We start from the raw sequence: 21,673 nt of genomic DNA, 5'->3' as shown, positions 1-21,673 counted from the left end.
ATATCCTAGATATCCATCTATCTACATATGTGTTTTCTTCCCCAGTAAAAAGTAGACTCCAAACTCCTTGAGGGCAGGGGCTGTTTCATCTTTTGTCTGTATTCCTGGCACCTGGCATGCAGTAGGAGTTTAAAGAATGCTTGTTGACTAGCAAATTAATCCCTTCTCCTGTCCTTCCCCCAGAACATCCTCATGGACACACATTGCAAAAGTTCCCTTTCCTCTGTCTACTACAGCAATGCTCTTACTGCTCTGCTGGAATGTAGACCCCCCCTCCCCCAAATCTAACTACAAATCTGCTGTTTAGGCTTTGAGAACAATTTGATTCTGGATCAGCTGTGGGCCCAGAGTCATGCCTCTCCAGCCCAGAGACAGTGTGTCATGAATCTATGTACTAGGGGGATGGGGATGGGGTGAGGGAAGTGCCCTCCCGAGAAGACAGTCTGTGCCAGTGGGAGGTTCTTGCTCATTTTCCCCAAACCTCAGAGACTGTCACCTCAGGGGGGTGGGGGTGGGGGGGTTTCCCCTTCCTCTTTGAGCTGCTCTAAGCACATGGGGCTTCCAAAGGCTCAGCTAGACACTGTCACTAATGTTCGTGTTTCTGCTCTCTGGTGCTCTCTCTACTCTGCTGAACTGCTGCACTGGTTTGTAAGGTCTAAATAGGAAAATCTAACCAATGCCTTGGGTGGTGGATGGTGGTGGTCAGAGAAGCTTCCTGGAGGAAGTCACCTTTCAGTTGGTTTTAGAGGACTGGTAACAATTCAAGAGGCAAGGTGAGAGAATGAGAAAGGGCACAGTAGGTATCAGCAATGGCATGTGCAAAAGAGCAGAGGTGAGAAGGTTCTGTGCAGGTTAAGGGAGAGACACAGAGAGCAGTCCAGCTTAACTTCAGCACGGAGTACAAGATAAGGCTGGACGAGGTGCCAGGATATGTAAGGTCCTGAATGCTAGCAAAGAGGTTGAACTTTCCTTGGTATACGCTAGGAAGCTAGGAGGGATGTGATCTGATTTCTGTACAAGCAAGTTCAGCCTGGCAGCAGCTTGAAGGCCCAAATAGAGATGATTAGTCATGTTAGGGAGCTTTGGCATTAGCCCAGGACAGAGGAAATGAGGGATAACATCATCCTCTAGGCAGTGGGAATACAATGGACATCAGACAGGCACCTCCTCTAATGCCTCATGGGGGTTTGGAGGTGACCAGGCTGGCTTCTGAGCACGAATGCTGGCAGGTCCTAGCCACTTAGAGAAGCTTCATGAAGACTTTTTGAGGAGGAACCATAGGGCTGCTGTCCAGGGCCAGTCAGAGCAAGTCCGGAGAGGCTCATTACCAGGTGGACAGCAGGCAAAATGATTTTGGGGACCAGAACAACTCTTAAAAACCATTTAGTAAGTCACATACACAGCCTAGACTTGGGCGAATGACCCAAGGGCCAGTTGGGAACAGATTTCATGAAGAGAAGCCGGTCTAAATTTTGTGTTCTCCCTCCTACCCCTTTCAAAGCTGTCACTTTCTGGGTGGGAACATCGATGAAAGGCTGGCCATGCTGCTCTCAATCTTTTGTAAGAACTCTAAAGGAGACAGCGAGGAGAGGGCTGGGGGGCAGCCATCACCTTCTTCTGGCACTGACCTCCTGTTGAGCTGCTCCATCTGCTGAATAGACCCTGACCGCCGTATCCCATCGGGAGTGGCTGCTGTAGTTGGACGTTGCCACGTGGTTGTTCGGTTGACGTGATCCACATAAAAAACCCTCCCGTGGCTGTCGATTCGAGCTTCCCAGTCTGGTGTTTAAGGAAAACAAAAATAAAGGAAATGAGTAAGGATTTCCAAGGACTTCTCACCTGTAGGACTTCGCACTACCCTATGGGTTCTGTACTGAACTCTCTACATGTACCTGTTCACATGTTTGCATGTCATAACAGAGATCTAGCAGTCACCTGACTGTCTAGATGCCAGGAATGGATAAGGGCACAGAAGCCATCAGGAGGTCTGAGTGTCTTCAGCCTTTGCCCTAAGCTCTTAGAGGTGGCTTTTAGAGGCTTTGGGCTCAATCCAGTGTCCAAGGCATCAATAGCTTGGGCTAATGTGTCTGGTTTTAAAAGGGAGGTCAGAATCTGTTTAAGCAATACAGGGATACAATGACTTGACCAAACTTGTTACCAGTCTGGGTCATCTAGTATAAATTCAGATGAGTTTCCAGGACAGAGCTTCTGAATCTGGGCTCTGTGAATTTGTTTTATTTTTTTTTTTAATGCAAGGACTACATCATTAAAATTTCTTTTGCAATCCTATATATTTTATTTTGTGTATTTAACAACATGAATCTGAGAAAGAAGGGGTCCATAGTCACCAAACTAACTTCCTGGGGGGTCCATGAGTAAAAAAAAAAAAAGGCGATGAAGCCTTGTCCTAGGAACTGAACATTTGAAGGGGGAGAGGTGAGAATAAGGGAAAAGGGGACAATTATGTAAAGGATGTGAAATGATAATCACCCAGTGAGGAGTGAGTTATATGAGGGATGGTTTCCAGCCTCCAGAGTTGACCTACCTTAAACAATTACTTGACTCTTTGGGTAAAAACTCAGTGTGTTGAATACTTGGGTTACAAATGTAAGTCTTGATTGAAAAGGAGCTGGTTGTCATTCATTCTCTAATGAAGGACTGGCCAGGCATTTTGGGGGTAGAGCTGGGACCAGGAAGGCTGGAAGGGACCTTCTTTGGTAAATCAATGGTCTTAGGCTGTCTAGAGGAGTAAAATCCTGATGTTCTCATGATGAGAATCAGTCAGGATGTTTTCACTGAAAATGTCCAAAAGGCCATCTGACAATGTTAGTTAGGTCCCGTCTATCTGAGTGGAGGGAGGGATGGACAGGTTTCCAAGGACTTCCTGCTAAGAGCTCTGCATCCACAGCACAAAGGACAAGGAAGGCAGCTCCTGCTGGATGTTCTGGAAGAAGCCCACCTAGTCACCTGGCAAGTGTAGACACACATCCTTTGGTTTGTTGTTGACACTGCTCAGGGGGATGAAGTATCCATCTCAGACACTAGAGAGAGATCAGGTCAAAAGATCAGGCCTTTAACCCAAAACTAAAATAGGTGGGAACATTATTGTTTCATGAGTTGACCACAGGTCGTAGTAACATGATCTGGAGGCTTTCTGACCTCAGAGATTCATGTTGCTAAGAGTCTCCTGAGGAGCTAAGTATCCCCACTGCCCATGCAGCTAGATGCCAGTGCTATAAATGTGGTGGAAGTCAAGGGCATGGGGAGAACATTTCTGTTGTAAATGTATTTGGTCCAAGGATGGATGAAGCAAAAGTTGATGAAGAGAGCAGAGAAGCCAAGAGCGATGGTGCTGGGAGGGAGGGCAGGCACAGGACATTCCAGAGTGAGGGGGCAATGGCAGTATCACTTGTATATGAAATTTAACGTCAGAGTTGACACAAGTTCATGGCCTGGTGTCAGAAGTGATACATCTGTGAGGGTGTGGTCCAGTGAGGGGCTGACCTAACACTGATGGACTCCTTCATTCCATCAAAGCCTAAATGCCAACAAATACCACATCCCATTTAAACATTCAACTAGAGAAACCCAGTCAAGATGGATTCAAAATATGAGGGTTGCTTTTTCTTTAATTTTTTTTGGTATTTTTAGTTTAAATGGAACATTGGCTAGTCCATCTGTATAACGTCAAACATTACTTGGTTAATGTCTGCAATAGCTCATTACTGAACATTAACCACAGCATACGTATTTACGTTTGCAAGTGTGTTGATCAGCTTATATGAATACTGAATTTTGAGGTCTCAGAAAAGAAACAGTGTGGTATGGTAGAAAGTGCATTGTACTCTCAAGCCAAGGGACCCAGGTCTAGCATCATCACCATTAACTACATGTCAGTTTTCCCTACGTAATATCATTTTCAATGAAAAAGTTTTAGAGAGATGTGGTGGGAGACTGTCTTGCAATTACCTCTTTTAATGTACTTATAGGAAATTAGACATGGTTGGGTACTTGAGAAAATGGTCTAAGGCTATGTCAGACCAATACTGTCTTCCTGTGTCATGATGGGATTGGGCAAGTTTAAGACTGTGGTGGCTAAAACAGAGCTAAGAAAGAAAACTAGAAATGTCTCTTTTGTCTTCAGGGTGGTGAGACCCTGGCTTTGAGTGCGATGGTCTGGCTGCTATGTGTTTGCACGGAGTCTCTGGGTTCAGTGCACTGCAGCTGAGCAGAAACTCAAAGACCCTCCTTCTTTAGAAACAAATGCTGGTGTTCTCCTGAGGTATAATAAAAAAAAATGGGTGTAGCATCTTGTCTCCTACTGTCCGAGTTGGGTGTGTGTGTGTGTGTGTGTGTGTGTGTGTGTGTGTGTGCGCGCAAGCGCGCTCGATGCTGAAGACTGTTCAATTTAAATAAATACTATGGCAAGAAGGAAATAGCCCTTTTCTTATTTGGGGTTTCTAAGAGCCCTTGGTGGGCTTGGAGGGTGGTCCATTATAACTCCAAAGCATTGTCCTTTAGTGCTTCCTAGGCAGAAAATGGAAACACCAAATATCTATTTGGGCATGCTCATTTTCAACAATGAGAAACAAAATCTGTGAAACAATTTAAAACATACCTATTCACCAAATGTTCACAGAAAATAGAAAATGATATTCCACTATGAGTGACTGATATTTGTATGTGTGCATATTGTTGTCAGTGTGTGACTTGAGGGAAGAGATGAGGAGAAGGGAAATGGGAAGAGACTGGAGAAAAGAGAGGGAGAGGGGAAAGAAGAGGAGAGGAGGGCAGGGAGGGGACAGGAGGGTGTAGAATTTAAAGGAATGTTTCTTTCTTACATATGGTGAGAAATGCAGAGTATTTCTTTTTAGGCAAATTCGAAGTTGGATTCTCTTGGGGACTATAATTCACTTGTTATTTTCTACTTGGGGCATATTGCTAAACCAATGATAAGTGACATATCCTGAATCAGGCACCGTTGGTTGAAGGTCATGATTCTTGGCTAAAAAGAAAACATGTAGAGTTTAAGGACAGCCAGTTGTACAAGATTCACAGGGTTTTTGTTTTTAAGCTGATAAATCATGTCCTGAAAAGGAAACATGACTAGTTGTTTAATAGGCAGGAAGGCCCACCATTCTGGATCATTCATGAGCAAGGTTTTATTCTTGGGCTCCACTGCACTGAAAGATGGATAGTCCTTGTCACCAAAACCATCATGGGATTAGATGGGTATAGGTTTCAAGAAAGGAAACAAATAATGAGAGACAAGTTCATTCTTTGTATCTTAGAGAACCTGTTTTTAAAAAATCAGATGCTAAATATGGAAGTTGGTAGTGACTGGAAAAGGAACCTAAACCCAGAATTTGCCAACCCCTGGAAATTTGCCAACAAAGGCATAGTTGTTGTTCACTCCATTGCCCAGGTACCTCAGGACAAACTGCTCTCCTGGCTGGCCATAGGAATATCTAACAAACCCCACGACTGGTATAGCCAGTGCCAATGCCTGCAAATGCCAGTGGCCTTCAGGAGAACAGCAATATGTGCAGTCCTAAGGTAAGGCTGCTAAGGACACAATCCCTCCACCAGAGCGCCAAAGGCAGTCTGGACTTCCCCTACAAAGTAACGGCCCCTTGGGTTTGAGGAATCCCAAAAGGACTTTTGGAGCATTTCCTGAAGTTTGGTCAGGCCGCCATGACCAGTCTTCAGTGGTAGCAAGAACTGGAAGTCACCAATCAATCTCCTGTGATCACATATTGAAACCCTTATTCTCTGGAAGTTGGGCCAGGGGCAGGGTTGGGTCAGGAATGACACACTGACCTGTTTTGACTGGACAGGAAGGGTTCAGACAGCAATGTTAAAAACTAAGGCTTACTTGGTGGCAGAGGTTCATCGATAGTAGGATAGTGATGGTGGTCAGGCCTCAGGGAGGGAAGCAGGCCGACTGGCTGGGAGTTTTGGAGTAAAGGGCAATCACCTACGAATGAGACAGTCGAGACATTCAGATTCACGCATTGCTGTGGCAAAGTCATTCAAAAGCACCTCCGTCAGGGCCTGTGCCCATGTGCTTTACTACAGTAACCCACATTCACGGGCAGAGAACAAGGAAAAGGATGAACCCAAAGGTCTGAAACCAACCATTCAGAGCCAAGCAAAGGATCAGACTGGCCCCCTCTGGGGCTTGTAATGGGGGAAAAGGTACAGGAAAAGGAGGTAAGAGGATCTGAGCAGACTCTGCTGAGGGCCCAGCTGTCCTACTGGGGTCAAGCAAGGTATGTCGGGAGGACTTGTTTGGTCTCTATATGGCCACAGCTCCAGTTTTTTTGGGGGGGTACCAGCTGAGAGAGTGTCCTGTGGCTGTTAGGTGGGATTTGTTTTTCATTACGAAATTCTCAGATGAAACCAATCCAAGATGGAGCTGGTGGGCTGGTGTGCCAAGAACCTGAGGTTCAAGGGCCAAGGAGTGGAGGCAGAAGCCCAGGGGACTGTATGGGACAGAACAGGACTCTGGGCTGTTCTTAGGATGGAAACAGGCAAACGAAGCTGCTTTGGCATAGGGAGGGTGAGGAGGGCAAGAGACAAAGAGAGACAAAAGTTAGAAAGACGAGACAAGAAGGGACTGGGAACAACAGAAAGTATTGAATGAGGAGGAAAAAAAGACAGAGACCCCAGGAGAGCTTAGAGTAGTCATATAATGCATTCCCCAAGTGAAGATGTTGGGCTGATAGCTCTGTCAGGCTAGACCCCAGAAAATCCTGAACAGAGCTCTGGGGGGATGATGTTTCTCATCATACTTCATGTTGCTATGGTGCCTGGTGAGGAATCTCTGGGAGGGGTGGGCTATGCAGAGGGGCTGTGGCACACACTGGGAGGTGCCCCCATAGACCGGCAGTGCATTGCTCTAACCCAACTTGGGCCTTCCTGACTGAAGCCTGTAGTCCCAACACAAACCTGTTTTGGTACAAAAGGTCCCTGTTAAGCAAGACAATAGAGAGCCAGGTGGGTGGGTTTCTTCTTCCCCTCCAGCCATGAAGCACCTGGCTTTTGTAAGTACAGGTGGGGGAAGGAGAGCTGGGGGGAGGGTGAATTTTATTATCTCCCCTCTCCAAAATGAGAGAAGCTGAGTTTTGTGAGAAAAGAAGCCAGAGACCTCTGTGAGTTCCCAGGCTGTCCCTAGGAAGAATTAGCAATTATTAGACTGTCCTAAACACTCTCTCTGCTCCATTGGTCAGGTCCAAAATGGAGTAAACAGGACAGCAGATAAACTAATGTCTGTTTCACCCCACTGACTCACATGCAAACAGTAAAAAGCAGACCAATGCACATCTCTTGTTGGGAGCAGCTGTCCCCTATTAGCTGTTAATGGAATCATGTTGTTTCTTTGGGAAGCTCTCGTGTGTCTCTCGTCCCTTCTTTGGGTGTCTGTTCTTACCGGGGCCTGAAAGCTGTACCAAGGCTCTGGACTGAGCCCCTTCTATGGGCTGAGTCCTTCTGTAGTTAAAGCTTCTCGGTGTGTTTGTCAATGTTTTCATGTTAGAATATCACAAAGGGACAGGGACAACTCTAGTGGGTCCAGCAGAAGGTTTAAGTGGTTTGTATTTTGTTTTGTTTTAAATCTTCCCTCCTTTCTAATTTCTTTTACCAAGAATACCAAAGACAGCTAACTAGCCAGTTGAAACAATGGTGTCTGTTGCCTGGGGATGGTGGGAAATGGAATGGATTTTAACTGCTTTGGGAATTCCAGCCAATGAATGATATGACAGACATCTCAGCCAATAGAATGGGAGCAGGATGGAGGATGGAAAAGATGGCACCCTGGCACACAGAAAGGGTCACACACAGATTTCCCTGTCCCCAGACACAAAGCTGACCTATTGGGTCCTCCTGGGGAAGTCTACCTCACTCAAATGGGAGCAGAATTGGAACCAGTGGGGTCACATTGCATAAATAAGAGGTTCCATCCCCTGTCCTTTGGTAAACTAAGAAAAGAAAAATAATCATAGAGACCTAGGGCTGAGAGAAAGGGAAGTTCCTGGGGAAGCTACATGTTCTGCACAGTTAGATGATGCCAGGGGACTGGGTTAGGGGCTCAGGGAAGGGACATTTTAAAACTGAGAAAAGTGGTGTCATCTGCTAGAAAAGTCAGCCAAAAGCTAACCACACCAGCCTCTTGGAAAAGATGGCCTCCCATCTACTCTGTCCATATTCTCTTTGTATATCATTGTCTTCATGGCATCTCCCTTATTAAACTGGGAAGAGCAGGGACTATATTTGGCTTTCTTTGTATTCGCAGCACTAGGCACAATGCCTGGTATGTGATAGTGCTGACTGACTGACCTAAGTTTCTCAAAGTTGCTGAGAAATCGTTCCAGGGCACTGGAAAACTTCCTCAGAGTCCACAGTCTTAAAAGTCAAGTGAGAGGGCTCCCACCCTCTGCCGTGTGGTTTCATCCCAATTTTATGGGTCAGAGAACCAAAGAAAGTACCCTGATACTACTCAATATTGGAATGTCCATCCATGGGCTCTCTTTGGTGAGTGGCCAGGGACTTTGATATCCGATGGATTTTAATCACTGTTTTTAGGACTTCCCTTGTCTTCACTGTGGGAGGTTTCCAATGACTTACTTCCCCCTCTTCCTTACCTCTAGGTTGATTGTGGAGAAAAGAAGCCAGAGCAGACAAGGCTTGTATGCATAGAAATATAGCATAGACAAATCAAAAGCAAATAACTTTATCAAACACACCCATCTACACACTTAGACCCAGAGCTCAATTCCATATTTGTGGTAGCATCGTAGGGCAGGAATGAATCCAGTTCTTGTCTTAATTTCACTGTAGATTTCTACATGGAGGGGGTGGGGGAAGGGGTTTCAACAACTCAGCACAGATTATGTTCATTATTTTTACCAAGACCAAGTAGATGCAAAATAAACAGTTAGTTGTTAAACATTGTCCAGATTAGAGATGAGAAACCTTCCACCTACAGGCCAGACCCAATTCTTGGTTTGTTCTCATTCAAGCCACCTACAAATCCAATCATGGAAAGTCTTCATTTATACCCACAGTATGAAAATTCAGTATAGCTTAATGCTCTTTTATGACATTATTTTAAAAGGCTTCAGTTATGGAGACATTGTTCCTTAAGATTGTGTCTGTGAGTGTGTGTGTCTGAGTGTGTGACTGTGTGTCAGTGTGTGTATCTGAGTATGTGGCTGTGTGTGAGAGTATGCGAGTGTGTGTGTGTTTGTGTGTGAGAGAGAGTGATTGTGTGTGTGTGTGTGTGTGTGTGTGTGTGTGTGCTGGCATTTCCCCTCCCTTTTCTGTAGGTATGCATTTCCTGCTCTCTCCTTTCCTGTCTTCATTTCATCATTTCATTCTTTCTGTCACTGTCCATATTTTCCATCATCTCTCTCCAGGCTTCTTTTGCCTCTCCATTTTAATTGGCCACAGTGGAAAATTTTAGATACAAAATAACCCTATGTGTTTATTGAACAGCTTTCAGATTCATCCTCTTAATTTACTTGGCATATGAGTAGGGCATGTTTGCTTTTTCTTTTTCAATTTGCACTAAATTGAGTCACTGAAGCATTATTATGTTTAATTATTATTCTTAATTACATGGTTCCCAGTTCATTTTTTCCCCCTCTTTGGGTTACTGACCTTTATTAGCACAAAGGTTTTTTTTTTTTAAATCTCTGGTTAGGGAATGCAAATTAATTTTAAAATAACCTTCAGTACAACATATTTTGAAAGAGAAATGTTCTGTTTAAGGAAATTTATAAAAAAAATTCAAGATCATCAAAGGATATGATTTTTCCCATTATAAGGATTTTATATGATTCACATCACTGCTTACTCCATTAGTTCAGAAAATTGTGAACTACCTATACTAAAGTTCTTTATAGAACCCTAAGTAGGGATGATGGAAGAGCTGTAATCCACTGCCTGCTCATATGCATATAGATAGGGTACCCCTAAAGGCCAAAGCACAGAAGCATCAACGTTCATGTGCTAATAATACTTAGCATCTGCTTCATGAAGAAGTTAACCCTGCTCACCAGCTAATGTTAACATTGTCCAAATAATACTGGAGACAGAGCTTTTTCTCCTACAGGATCATTTTGTTTAAAACCCTTTCATCACGTTTTGGCCAATGTCAAGATTATCTGGTTGATGTAGCCTCTCTCAAAGATATCATTCACAGGCACCCGCCCACATCCAACTTTCCGGAACTGTTAATTCTCCTCGGAGAAGGAATGGGCTCCAGGAAGACACCACTCCGCCTGAGGACTGGCCACTGGAACTGATCTCTTCCTACTTTGGAAAGCCCTCCGATTCTGTCCCCAGCTGCTGGTTCTATTCTGGGCCCTCCAAACAGGAGGTTTGAGATCTAACCTTCTCTCCGGTCGCTTGGTCCCGCACTTGGGGACTCGAGCCCATCTGCTGTTCTTGAGGCATTCCCATTGGGAGCAGCCAGCTCGTCTGGCCAGGTGGCAGTGCCATCGCCCGCCTCCCGGTCCAGCTCCGGGCTGGGCACCGAGCCTGGCACCGACTCAAACGCGCTGTTCTCCTCCTCGTCGTCGTCCTGCGAGGAGAAGACAGTGCTCTCGGAGATCTTCGCGCTGTCCACTGAGGAGAAGCGAGTGTGGCTGGAGAAGCGGTTGTTGCCTTCGTAGTAGGACGGGCTGTAGCAGGACGTGCTGTAGCAGGACGTGCTGTAGCAAGACGTGCTGTAGCAGGACGTGCTGTAGCAGGACGTGTCACAGCCCTCAAAGTCATTGTCGCGGCCCTGCCGGGGGCTGGAGTCACTCTCGCTGCCGGTGCTGGGACGGGGCTCGCTGTCAGTGAAGGAGCCGCTGTTCAGATCTAAGAGACGCTGGATGGATGGACTGTGGGGCACCAGGCTGGCACTGCCCATCTCTGCATCCCCTGCCTCCGACCCGTCTTCAAGGCGCAGTGGGTCGAGGGCCACAGTCTCGGCCTCACTGACCACGTCCTTCTCTGAAACGTCCTTCACCGTGGACTCCTCCTCGACGGCCTCTTCCTCCTCCTCTGGCCCTCGGCCCCCCTGAGCCGAGGGCATGCTGTGCAGCAGGTTATGGATGCGGATGTAGTGTGTGCGCGGGGTCTCCGGCTCGCCACAGGCCGACGCAATGACAGTCTCCAGCTCGGACACCGGCAGAGAACAAGGCCGGCTTTTCCTTTTCACCGAGGGTCGCAAGCGCAGGCCGTCCTTTTCCGGCTGCAAATCAGGCAGGCCTTCCTCCCCCTCGGCCTCCTCCTCCCCCTGCTCCTCCTCCTCCTCTTCCTTCTCCTGGCCCTCACCAGTCAGGGGTTCTGGACCAGCCTCCTCTGCCCTAGGTTCCTCTGCGCTGGGGGGAGCTCCCCCATCCTCTTGTGTGTCTGAGAGGCCATTGCTGGTTTCCAGGGGTGGGGGAGGAGAGGGAGGAGGAGGAGGAGGACTGTCCGGGCACACATCGAGGTCCTCGGCACTAAGCAGGGGCAGCTCCTCAGCGGGCACAGACTCCGAAAGCTCAGCAACCTCACCAGTGGCCTCGCCATCCTCTCCTGCCTCTTTGCTGGACTCCTCAGGTGGTCTGGGGGCCTCCAGGCTGTCGCCCCCAAAGCCATTCACCTCTCCACCCCCGACTGGTTGGTCCCATTCTCTGCTCTCCTCCCCCTCCAGCTGGACACATGTGGCCTCCTCAGGGAGGCTGGCCTCCATCGGATTGTTCAGGGTACTCTCCTGAAGTTCGACTGGTTCAGGGTCAGTGTTCATGGAGATCTCCTCATCATCTGCTAAAAAGAAACACATTTTTAACCTTAGTGTAGGCCACTGTGTTACAGGATTAGACAGAGGCTGTTGCTGGTGGAGAGTCAGGTGTGTGTGTGTGTGTGTATGTGTGTGTGTGTGTGGTGCTGTTGTGTTCCCCAGCCTTTCCAAGTAATACTGTGCCTAGGACAGTGGGGGCTGAGGATGCCAGGGGCAAGGAAGGAGGTTTGCTTGAGCCCCCCAGGCCAGAACCAGGGGCTTTCCCCTTTGGGATATTTAATAGATTGCATTGATGAGTTTACTACTGCCCCAATCTCTGTGGGGAAACCCACAGCTCATTAATCACCATGGAGAGAAAGCTCAGAAATAGAGATCATACTCAGGGTACTGAGGCTAAGAAATGACTTATATGTTTGATTTCTTTTTTTTAAAATTTCTTTTTATTTTTTGCTCTTTGGAGGGCAATTGGGGTTAAGTGACTTGCCCAAGGTCACACAGCTAGTAAGTGTTACGTGTCTAAGGCTGGATTTGAACTCAGGTCCTCCTGACTCCAGGGCTGGTGCTCTATTCACTGTGACACCTAGCTGCCCCTTACATGTTTGATTTCTGAAGCTTTACAGCAGCCAAGACCATCTGCCCCAGATGGGAGAGTCACTGAAGTCCCTGGCAAAGCCAGAGGGCTCTCTGCCCACCCCCACCCCTTCATTCTCTGCCTTCATCACCCTCACTGTACCTGGAAGGGTATGGGAAGCATTCCCACTACAAAGTAACTAGCAGGCATGGTTCAGGCAGACGGAAGGCTGGAGAGCTGCCTAAATTCCAAGCCTGTTGAAATGGGAAAACAAACCAATCCCTGAAACCAAGCGCTCTCCAAGGGCCAATCTGCAAACCGTAGACCCCTGGATGGTATCTCTGAATCCTTGCATGATGCAAGCGGCCAGAGATTCCATGTTCATAGATGCCAGGCTGGGAGGGACCTTGGGGCATCTGGCCCAACCCCTTTACTTGCAGATGTGGAAACTGTGTCTCCTTGGAATGAGAGCCCCTAGAGCCAGAGTTGAGGTGGTGTCTTTCTTTGTCTACACAGTGTTGGGCACACAGTAGGAGCTTAATACATGCTTGTTAACTGACTACCTCAGAGAGGGCAGCTGCACAGCTAATCAGGTCTAAGGTGGGATTTAAGCCACAGATTCCCAGGGTAGCACAGTAGACAAGTAGCTGGCTTCGGAGCCAGGAAAACCTGGGTTCAAGTTCTGCCCTGGGTCAGTACTGGCTGTGTGACTCTGGGTGGTCATTTCATCTCTAGACAACTTCCTGAGAATGTAAGTTGCAGAGGAAATGCTGACCTGTGCTGGGGAAGGGTTTGTCCTCACCTGGGAGTTTCCCAAGTCCACTCCTTCTGACCTCTTCCTGTGTGTGATTCAGTCCAATACTCATCCACGTGCCACGTTGCTTCTCTGGTCTTGTCTGGCTCTCTGTAAGCTGCCAGAGGCCCAATGACTCTCTGGCTCTCTGTGAGGAGCCCAAGTCCAGCAGCTTCCTCCATTTATCTTTGTGCAAGGTGCCAGACACCCAGTGTGACTCCCCAAGCTGTTAGTTCTCCCCAGACCCTATCTTCATGATTTACTAGCAAAATTCACTCACCAGAGAGAAACTCTCCCTAGTGAGCCTCCCAGTCCCCCTCCTAAATACAAGAGAGATGCAGTCATTTTGTTTTAGGGGAAGGACTAGTCAAAGCACTAACCTTGTAGGGTGTTTGCCCACAGGGTTACCCAGACTCCAAGGGGCTCTTCTTGCCCAGCAAACTGAGACAAAAAGGAGCTCTGCCCTTGAGTCAGAAGGACACGGGGAGCCCTCGGAGTCTGGTGGTCCTGCCCTGGGCAGATCCCACTCTGGGCCCAATGGGCTTCCAGCCCCAAAGAGTAGCTTCTATTAAACATTAGGAATAGAGAGGCAATGATCCCAAAGGCTCAGCGAATGTGTTTCGTACTGGGACAGGCAAGACGGGGTGACTGAAGGTGTCTATTTCTCACTTCCCCTCTGCTGTCAGGTCTCAGTCTCACAGCTCACAGCAGGAAGGTGCTTGGCTTCCCCCTGCTCAAACCCTGAGCCCACGCTTTGTGACTATGAGGGAACCCATGACCAGTCCTGCAGTCCCGGTGATGGGCTGAGTTTTGGTGCATAGTGTACTAGCTGGGGAGAGGCAATATGGTGAACTGATCTTGGAGTTTGGGGAGACCTGGTGCTGAATCTTGACTCAAAAACTAGTTTTGTGATCCTGGGCATCTCTGGGCCTCAGTTTCCACATCTGTAACATGAAGGGTTGGACTTGATGGCCTCTACATTCCCTTTCAGCTCAAGAGCCCAAAGCTTTTGTTCTCCACCTTCAGTGGGGTTTAGGATGCAGGCAGGACTTAGCAACATGCAGGGGTGCCCAGCCCTTCAGATGGGCCATAAGCAGGCACGATATGCTTCTGGACTCTGGCAAAAGAAAGTTGCCTCCCCTGCCACCTCAGCCAGCTCCAGGTGGGCCTGGGAAGGATGGGGCAAGGGATGTCATTTACCCAATGGGAGACAGAGGTCGATGCTGGAAATACCTGGGTGCATGGATGAGGTGATCTCAAATCGGAACTGTAGCTGTCCACTGACATGATCAGTCGGGAGCCTGCGGCCCAGGGTGTAACTGACCACCCGGTCCCTGGGGGAGACACAGGTATGAACGTGTTAATTGACTGCTATCCCTCCAGTGGAGAACATAAGCTTGCTGAGGGCAGGGACTACACTTCCCATTTCTGTCTCCCGGCACTTAGCTGGCAGCTGGTCCGTATTCAGCACTCAGTGAATGCTGACTGAGAAGCTGGCAAGTGTCCTCACCTCCCAGGTCTGAGGGAAACCCAAGACCTTTGCCAGGACCTCCCCAAAGGCCATGGGAAGGCAGAAGAGGGCGTGAGGACAGCACACTGATCTGTTTGATGACTAGAGATGTCCTGGTTCATAGGTCCAACCATAATGACAATGGGGAAGAAATGCAGAAAGGCCAAGTGGGCTGGGGAGCCCTGCCTTCCTCTCGCCCTCCCCCCCACCCCCAGCCTCCTCTTTGGTGCCTTCGTTCCGTCTCCTGCTTACAGAAATTTCCAAATTTCAGTCTGAATACATGCTTAGTTTTCAAACAAAGCACTAAGATCTCTTTTTAATGAAAAAAATTTCCCATGAGAATCGTAGAGGCTTTAGTTAATAAGTCTGCCTCCAGAGGAAGCTCTCATGGAGTCCTATAGGGAGCAATGTCTAGGGTTAGCTCAAGGGGGTCCTTGGCCTGGATCCACACCCGTGGCAGACCCCTCAGAGCTAACCCTTGACATCACTCCCTACAGGGTCCAATGCTTCCGATCACTTAGAAATGGCAGGAGTGATGCCAAATCCCAGGTGACCAGTAGCACACTCCCCAGGATCAAGAAGGGCTGTGTTCTCCCAGTGCTGACAAAGGGTCTGAGGATCTGTCCATCAAAAAGGAAGGATGTTCCCTGGGAGCTGGGGCCATTCGAGGGAGCCCAGCTTGGGAGGCTGATGTCTAAGACAGTCCCCGATTAAGGGACCTGCCAAGAGTAGCTGGTATGACAGAAAACATCCATAATTAGGAAAAACACTGGCCCAGTTTGTCACAAGATAGTTTCAGGAACCTTGTTTTTTCCTTTAAAAAGTCTGAGTACCAGGCTTTGAATTCCTGAGGCAGATTAAGCAGACACATGCAGGTTAAACAGAGACTTTTGGCAGCGAGGGGGTGCTATAATGGACAGAATGCTGGTCATGGACTCAGGCAGACTTGAGTTAGGACACTTTCTAGTGACACAACCTTAGACACTTTCTAGCTATGTGATTCTCAGTTCCCCTATCTGTAACATGGGTGTAATAACAGCACCTGCCTCCCAGGGTTTTGTGAGGACCAGATGAGATAATTTTTTAAATGTTCTACAAGCCTTAAAATGATGTAGAACTAATGGCCATGAGGATTATCACTGTATCACGGAGAGATGCAGGGGCTTTGAGAAGACCCTCAGAGAGGCAGGGCAGTAGAAGGACCACAGGTTTGAACTGCTTAGAGACTTAGCAGGTCACATTGCAATACAGGTTCCAACCCTTTCCCCCCTTGAGCCTCTGGATCCCCAGTCTTTCCTTCTGGGGTTTTCCAGGTTTGCCAAGTTAATCCAAGGTCAGTGCAGTAGAACGAGTATATGATCTGCAGCTAGAGGTCCTAGCTTAAAATCCTGGCTTTGCCACTTACTGTCTAGGGAGCTTTGAGGAATACCTTTCTTTTGTCTGTGCCTCAGTTTCCTCATCTGTAAGAGCACCATGGACTATGTGACTTCTCTAAAATCCTGTGATCCCAAGATTGTTATTTATATCAGCCCAGAACACAAGAATTAGTCCCATGTATCTGTAACCTAAATGAAATCCAAATAGAGAGGCAATGGGAATGTTGGCCAGATTGTTGGAGACTCTGGGGATCTAGGTTCAGCTTTGAGCTGTAAGAGTTTGGGAAACTTATTGGCTCATAAATTGAGAGCCAGGAGGGGCCCCAGAGACCCTCCAGTCCAACTGGTTTATTTTACAGACGAGGACGCCAAGGCCCCTAAGGATTAAGCAATTTGCCCAAGTCTGCCTAGGCAGTTTATCATGGATGGGAATTGGAGACTCAAACTGCAAAGGGGAAAAGACCCATGGAGCCCATCTGAGGGGCTCACCAAGAAGAGACAATGTACCCAAAGGAGAAAAGTGAGAGAAAAGCCACAGAGAGAGACCTTGTTGCCTGCAGTATCTGTGGTATGAGTTATGTGGCCACACCGGCCACATATCTTCCTCATACATGTGTCTCACTGCCAATGAACTCTCCATTTTGTTCCCACTCTTCCTTTGGGGGCTGCCTCTGTGGGCAAGTGTGCCCTGGGCTTGTGATGGGAATCTTTGGTAGACGTTTTTAATCATGTCATCTTAGTAAATGCTCTTGCTTGGAGCTAATTGTTTCTAATGGCTGACAGTTAAATGTAACTCACCCATGGGGGCTCACAGACCCACAGAGTACCTTTATCATAATTGATAGTGATCAACCCTGGCTCCAGCCTTCACCACACCCTGGTCCTAATCTGTGAGATCAAATTGGGGAGATGCCCCACAAGGCACTTGCATTTTCTTTCTTAGAAACCAGCAAGTATTTCATTGTCCATGAGTGTGTCCAGAAGCTGTTGTCCATGTTCTTTGTGGCTGTTGTTGGGTTATTTGCTTTTTACACGGAATTATGTCCAGATTGAACAGTTCTTAAGCAGCCTAGGTGGAATGAGAACAAAGGTCTTTTCTGATGCCAGGCTCTATCTCTGTGCATTGCCTTATAGGTGCCAGGATCCCCTTGAGGGATATAAAGCACCCTAAGAAATGGTTCCTTCCCTGAAGTCCCTTAGAATCCATTTGGGGGAAAAAGGTGGGCAAGAGAAAAGGGAGAAGATCCCAGAACCCTCCCAAGATAGGAAATCCCAGTGAGCAGAGGGAATGCCAGGACTTAAGTACACAAGGCTATGTGTACCCAGGTGCACATGTGCACACATGCAGCCTGACAGACATTAATTCTGAGCAGAATGAATGGAGCACCCAGCACCTCCTAGCTGGGCACTGGTTTGGTGGTGGGAAATATCATCATCCACAGCTTTTCCTAAGATTCCTGGTCTCCTTAGGGCAGCTTCCCACATGCAAGGAAGAGGTTTGAGAGAATTGATGATCAATTAAATCCATCTCTGGATTTCGACATAAATGGCCTCTTGAGTCAAGGCCTTTCCCTGTGACCTGGAGCTGCTGACTCTCTCACAAAATCCAGCAGATTATTCAAAATAGGAAGAGAGAATGGTTTGCTCTGAGGCTCCAGCAAAGGAATTAATGGGTGTGTGTGGGGGAAGGGTTCAGCCCCTGGCTCACTCCCAAGGCAGGGTCTCCTCAGCTGGGCTCAGCACAATTACATGAGACAAGCATATTTACCCGATAGCGTGTCTCTCCAGGAGCCTTTGCACAGGCATGGACAGCTTCCCCAGGAAGCGTTTGATGATGGGACGACTCTTGGCAAACTTGTCCTTCACCTCAATTTCCAGCACATCCGTAGGAAGGGAAACGAAGCTGAAATGCTGAAAGGGAAAAAGACCCTTTATATACCAGGCCTGCTCTGCCCACCCTAGAAATACCCCATAGAAGGCTCAAGAGCCCTTTGTGGCCATCCATCTCTATGGTCAGTGTAGCTCCAAGTGTGGTTCAGATGTGCATGGGGACTGAGGATACCTCCTATGTGCCCCATGCCCCCACCTCTCTGGTCCTGAGGCTTCCTTGAACAGATGTGTTTCTCTATTGGTTTTCAAGATATGGAGGATGATGAGGCTAAAGCTCAGAGAGAGTTTCCATTTTAGCCACAAGACGAGGTTTGATTATTCTTAGAAGATAAAAACATTCTGGAAAGATCAGAGCGGCCTCTGAGTGCACATAGGAACCAGATCTCCAAAGGAGTGGAAGCCCATGGCATCTTCATTCATCTTCATGACTGATGTGAAATTGGAGTAAGCATTGACTCAAAGCATCAAAGAACAAGAATGGGGGGGGGAGGGAAGGTGCTTTGAGGGGTAAAGGAGCAGGAGGTGATATGGGGCATTTCTTCATTAAAGAAAGATCCAGGCTGGTAGTTTGTGCTCTCAAGGCAGACCCACATTACAAGCAGAGTCTGAGACCCTCTTTCCTTCAATTCCCAAAGATGTGGGGGAAGCAGGAGACCTCCACCATCGACCACAGCCCTGCCCACTTACTGACATGGGAGACCCAACTGGTGGAGAGACTGTTTCATAGCTATAGAGAATTGGGTGGGGGTGTGTGCAATTTCCCATCTTCAAGCAAAGTCAAAATGGGCAGGAGCCTGAGAAAACAGCTCCTCAAGGGTGCAGTGTTATTCAGAAATACTGTCTTTTTAAAGGACATGTGTATGTGCATAGATTGGCATCTGGGAGAAAGAAAGAAAAGGAATTGGACAGCTAGGTGGCACCATAGTGCACAGAGTGCCAGGCCTGGAATCTGGAAGACTCATCTTCCTGAGTTCACATCTGACCTTAGACACTTACTAGCTGTGTGACCCTGGGCAAGTCCCTTCACCCTGCTTGCCTCAGTTTCCACATCTGTAAAATGAGCTGGAGAAGGAAATGGCAAACCAGTCCAGTGTCTTTGCAAAGAAAACCCTGAATGGGGTCATGGAGAGTCAACAGGATTGAAATGATTGAACAGCAGTGATAACAAAATCGACAAAGGAAAGTCTTAGGATTAAGGCAGTTCAAGGAATGCTTCCTGAAGGTGGTATTTTAAGTAAGACTTGAAGGAGGCCAGCAGGCAGTGTTTTGTTTGGATGATCCAGAATCACAGAATTGGAGAGTTGGGAAGGAACTCAGAGAGGTCCATGGAAATGTCCAATGGCATCCAATGGTTGCCCCTTTGTGGCCATCTCCTCTCAGGCCAGCCCACTCTGGTTCCATTTGGCTCTCAGGGTTAGGGGGTTTTCCTGACATTGAGCCCCAGTGGGCTTCTTGGTGGCTTCCCCTGCCCCTCCCCTCCCCTCCTCCTTCTGTCCTTTCTTCCTCTGGCCAGCCCTTCAACCACCCAAGCACAGCCTTCTAGCCTTTCCTGGGCTAAACATTTCCAGGTCCTTCAATGATTTACATGTTTACAAAACAAAGTCTAAAGTCAATTATCTCTGGTTGGAGCATCCTCCAGACTCTGCCTATTTGGAAGGTAGCCTAGGTGACCAATGAAGCAATCAATGGGCAAGGAGTAATTGCCATTTGCCAGATTCTGGGGATACCAAGATATCCTGCCCCATTGATTGTGATCTCCTCAACTTTCTGGTGTTGTTTCATATAGTGCCTGGCACATAGTAGGGGCTTCATAAATGTTTATTGTCTGATGCCCTCAAGGAGTTTATGTTCTATATCAGGACAGTGTACAGATACAGGCAGCCCCCAAATAGATCCAAATGATGGGGGTGATGGTGGCTGAAGGGTCTTCATCTGGAGTGGGGGGAGTCAGGAAAGACTTCTTGTAGAAGGGGGTACTTAAAGGAAACTAGAGAGAGGTAGAGGTGAGGAGGAGTGCTCTCCAGATTTGGGGATAGGCAGGGCTAATGATCAGTATGATGTGGATGGGGAACAGCAGGAAGACCCTAGAATACATGCAGGGGAGCCTTGGGTCACAAGGACTGAATGTTAGGTTGGGGACAAGATGAGAAGGGCTTCCAGCCATGAGGAATTTTGCTCCCAGAGGTAATAAGGAGGCACTGAGGTTTACCGAGGGAGGGTACTGGTAGGGGAAAATCACTTTGGCAGCTGTGGGGAGGATGGATGGCAGCCAGGGAGTGCCTTTGAGGCAGAGGCCAATAAGGGGGATGATGCCACAGTCCAAGAGAGACGTGATGAAGTCTTGAACTGAAGTGTGATCTGTGGGAGTGGCGAGAGCAGAACATGGGTGAGATGTTATGGAGGTGCAAATGACAATGTTCAGTGACTGTGAGGATTGAGGGGTGAGGGAGAGCATATTCCACAGGATGACTCTGGGAGGTATCTGACTGGAAGTCTGGTGGTGCCTCAAGCAGGAGAGAGGAGTTCCAAAGAAAGGTGGGTTTGGGGGAAAGGTGATGAGTTCTGTTTTGAACTTGTATTTGAGATGTCTCTGGAATATTGAATTTGAAATTCCATTAGTGATGGTGGTGATGGGGGACTGGATTTTAGAAGAGGGACTAAGCCTGGATATCTAGATGTGGGAATCATCTGCACAGAGCCAATACTTAAATGATGAGAGTTGATGAGGCCACCAAGGGGAATGGGAAAGGGGGAGAAGGGAACCAGGAAAACAGAATGGGGGGGGGGGAAGAGAGAGAGACAGAGAGAGAGAGACAGAGAGAGACAGAAAGAGACAGACAGAGAGACAGAGAAGGAGAGAGAGAGAGACAGAGAGAGTGAGCTTCAGGAGGACAAGGTGGTCAACAGTGTCAAATGCTTCAGAAAAGCTCAAGTAGGATGAGGATTTAGAAAAGATAATCAAATTTGGTCATTAAGAGTCATAAGAACCTTTGGAAAGTCAACTTTCAGTTGAGCAGCTTTCGGTTGAGGCCAGAAGCCGGCTGTCAGGGTGGGAGCTGAGAAATGAGAGACGGGGTAGGAGTAGAGGCAATGACTTGAGGTTGCTTTATCTATGAGGTTGTCTAGACAAGGGAGGTGAGATAGAGAGCAAGAGAGAAGGAATTCTGGTCTAGTGAAGGGTTTTTGTTTTTTAATTCAGGGATTGGAGAGACAACTGACTGGGATGCCCTAACTAGCACCAATGATGCACACAATTTGCTCTCAGAAATCAGAAGAATTCTAAACTCTTCTCCACACTTGGGGCCCAGGAGATGCTTCTATTAGAATATGGGTGGGGAAGGAAAATCAACATGTTGTAGTTGAAAGTGTGCTGGCCTCGGCATCAAGAAATCCCACCTTCCTATAAAAAAGTGCATCCTCTTTGACCCAGCAATACCACTTCTAGGGCTGTATTCCAAAGAGATCATAGAAATGAGAAAAGGACCAGTATGCACAAAAATATTTATAGCAGCTCTTTCTGTGGTGGCAAAGAATTGGAAATCAAGGGGATGCCCATTAAGTGGGGAATGGCTGAACAAGTTGTAGTATACAAATGTAATGGAATACTATTGTGCTATAAGAAATGAGGAGCAGACGGACTTTTTAATGACTTGGAGAGACTTATACAAACTGATGCTGAGTGAGGAGAGCAGAACCAGGAGAACATTGTACACAATTACAGACACAACATCTGTGTGATGACCAACTTTGAAAGACTGGG

At 47.6% G+C, this 21,673-nt stretch overlaps 1 protein-coding gene across 1 annotated transcript in view; it reads right to left on the bottom strand.

Moving 5' to 3' along the window:
- The window catches only part of HECW1 (HECT, C2 and WW domain containing E3 ubiquitin protein ligase 1), a 317,313-nt gene that overhangs the window by 62,791 nt on the left and 232,849 nt on the right, over window positions 1–21,673 (bottom strand). The window contains exons 8-13 of the mRNA XM_069084583.1: window positions 20,123–20,271; window positions 17,792–17,934; window positions 14,371–14,471; window positions 10,396–11,799; window positions 5,876–5,977; window positions 1,629–1,779 (exon numbers count right to left, since the gene is read on the bottom strand). Of these exons, the coding sequence (XP_068940684.1) occupies window positions 1,629–1,779; window positions 5,876–5,977; window positions 10,396–11,799; window positions 14,371–14,471; window positions 17,792–17,934; window positions 20,123–20,271 (2,050 nt within the window). The remainder of the gene's footprint in view (window positions 1–1,628; window positions 1,780–5,875; window positions 5,978–10,395; window positions 11,800–14,370; window positions 14,472–17,791; window positions 17,935–20,122; window positions 20,272–21,673) is intronic.

This window comes from Petaurus breviceps, unplaced genomic scaffold (genome assembly GCF_028583685.1).
Source record: "Petaurus breviceps papuanus isolate PSGF00001 unplaced genomic scaffold, PetGlider_PUasm1.0 174, whole genome shotgun sequence".
NCBI classification, from domain to species: domain Eukaryota; kingdom Metazoa; phylum Chordata; class Mammalia; order Diprotodontia; family Petauridae; genus Petaurus; species Petaurus breviceps.
This window is presented reverse-complemented; position numbering and strand designations above follow the sequence as displayed.